The sequence below is a fragment of the Rhagoletis pomonella genome, unplaced genomic scaffold (assembly GCF_013731165.1).
Source record: "Rhagoletis pomonella isolate Grant_MI unplaced genomic scaffold, Rhpom_1.0 Rhpom_scaffold_00002, whole genome shotgun sequence".
NCBI lineage: Eukaryota > Metazoa > Arthropoda > Insecta > Diptera > Tephritidae > Rhagoletis > Rhagoletis pomonella.
In genome coordinates, this window is record NW_023458556.1 from 94,280,054 (window position 1) to 94,282,186 (window position 2,133).

The window sequence follows — 2,133 nt, forward strand, 5'->3', positions numbered from 1 at the left end:
TAGTTGGGTTTGCTGCATTTTTTAAACTTTCTTAGTCTACTTTTTAAACTAGTTAATAGTTTTAAGTAATTTTTAATAAATTCTGGTTTAAATTTTAGTCCACGAGGCAGAGAAACCGATGTGGTTTAAAATTAAAACCAAAAAGTTTCACTTGTAGCATGAAAAGTTTAAAATTTAAACCTATTAACCTAGAAAAGAGAGAAATAAACTTATTTAATTGAGCGATGGGCGAATATATTCATTTAGATATGCATACATATATGTCTGCACTGTTGAAACAGCTGATAAGGTGACCAAATGCTTATTTTTTCGATTGCTGTGTGTTGAATGTTCATGAAGTTAGCCTGAGAAGCAGTAAAAAGATGTCTGGTAAGCTTACATGTACAAATGTGTATGTCTCATTTCGTAGAAAAATGGAACGCGATGAAGATATTCTTATTGTTGAAATTAAATGTGCTGAAAAATACGAGTTAGTTTCATTTGCAAAAAGCAAATTACGCGTAAAAAGCTATATAATAATTCTTAAATAAACTTGCAATTACATCTGTAGTCTATTGCAGTGGCAAAATCTTTCGCCATTGAAAGTGAAAGAATCTCGTTTCGCAGTGCTCGTGGCAGCAAAGTTCTAGAAGAACGTTTGGCAAGTTTTATTTTGCAATACAGCGCAGCGCCTGTGCATGTTTCTTACTGGAAGTTTCAGATCCTCAATCAGGCAAAAAACCCCCTTTAAAAAGATTTGGCGATGAAAGCCTAAAAATCAGCAGTCAGGTGAATATATAATATTAATAAAAATAAAATACAATGTGATTATAGTGACATATGTATGTACATATATTCGCGTACGTTTTTGTCAAAGCTTTTGAAACAGCATCTCGAAAACAACGAGTGCCACCATTTATTGAAAGAGTATGCCGAAAAGAAAAGCCTTTCAGACGGATTGCGTCGAGTTCTCGTAAATGAGGCTGTTACTCTCCTGAGGGCTGAATGCTCGAACTACCCTACCAAGAATGAGCAAAATGCGATGGCTTTGGCTATAACAAGCCTTTTCCCTAACCTCAAATCAGACACAGGACAGAATATTTTCTTTGATGCGGCAACTAATACAGGGTAAAAAGTTACCTCCACTTTTAAATTGTCTAAAAATTTTGTTGTTTATTAAATATTAATGTTATACTCGTTCTTCATTTAACCAGATATCTAGTCTCCCGTCTAAAAAATCTTAATTTTAAAAGGAAAAAGCTCAATAGATTTCAACATGAAGAAAATGATGTGGCGAAAGTTTCCTTGCCGTCCTTACAACAATCTTGCTTGACCGAAGGTGACATTGAATTTTTTAAGAATTGTGTGTTGCCCCAGCAGAGGTCAGCATTGGAAGAAAGGCTTAAAAAAACTGTAAAGGAGAGAGCTCATATGTGTGCAAACGGCGCAAATATTCATGATAGTTTTCCTTTCTTTTTTGTGGATACCGAACTGGTAACTGATAAAAACGAAGTTCAGTGCATTGTAAAATTGTGTACCCAATTTTGACAAGTTTTCACTCTTTACTTTTTTTAAGTTTATTATTTGTTTACAAAAATATAGTTCATTATTTACCGACAACTATATGGATACAAGTTTCAACCTTTATTATAAAAAAATTGAATTGGCAATACAACTGCATACTTATATCCAGTGTACGAAAATAAACTATATTGTACGTTACTATTTCGTTTCGTTTATTACTTTAACAGTTCGGTACAATACGAAACAAAACGGCTGAGTTCACTTTGGCGATAGTACACTACAGTAGTTTAGTAGTTACAGACGAAACAACAAACGAAATGAATCGTGCAGGGAAAATATATTTATGTATGCACATATATGCAATAAACAAATACAAAACGAATGGCTGCAATGAATAAAAAAAATAAAAATGTTTTTTAATTGAATTGGATATGAAAATTTACAGAAAAAATTATTTTTCACGTAATTGAAACGTTTGCATACATATAAAACGTACCCTATGGTACAATTGTCACAAACGAAAAGCAAACGTTTCTCGTTGGGGAAAATGACAGTGAATCTTACAATTTGTTTCTGACTATTTACAAAACTGTACAAAACCACAAATGATATGATGATCGATGAGCAAAT

At 32.8% G+C, this 2,133-nt stretch overlaps 1 protein-coding gene across 1 annotated transcript; it reads left to right on the plus strand.

Annotated features, from left to right (window-relative positions):
- Window positions 1-550: 550 nt before the first annotated feature.
- Window positions 551-1,584, plus strand: LOC118734202. Its single transcript, XM_036463924.1, has 2 exons — window positions 551-1,107; window positions 1,194-1,584. The coding sequence occupies exons 1-2, from the start codon at window positions 824-826 to the stop codon at window positions 1,525-1,527; spliced, it is 618 nt and encodes a 205-aa protein (XP_036319817.1). The 5' UTR covers window positions 551-823; the 3' UTR covers window positions 1,528-1,584.
- Window positions 1,585-2,133: the final 549 nt, after the last annotated feature.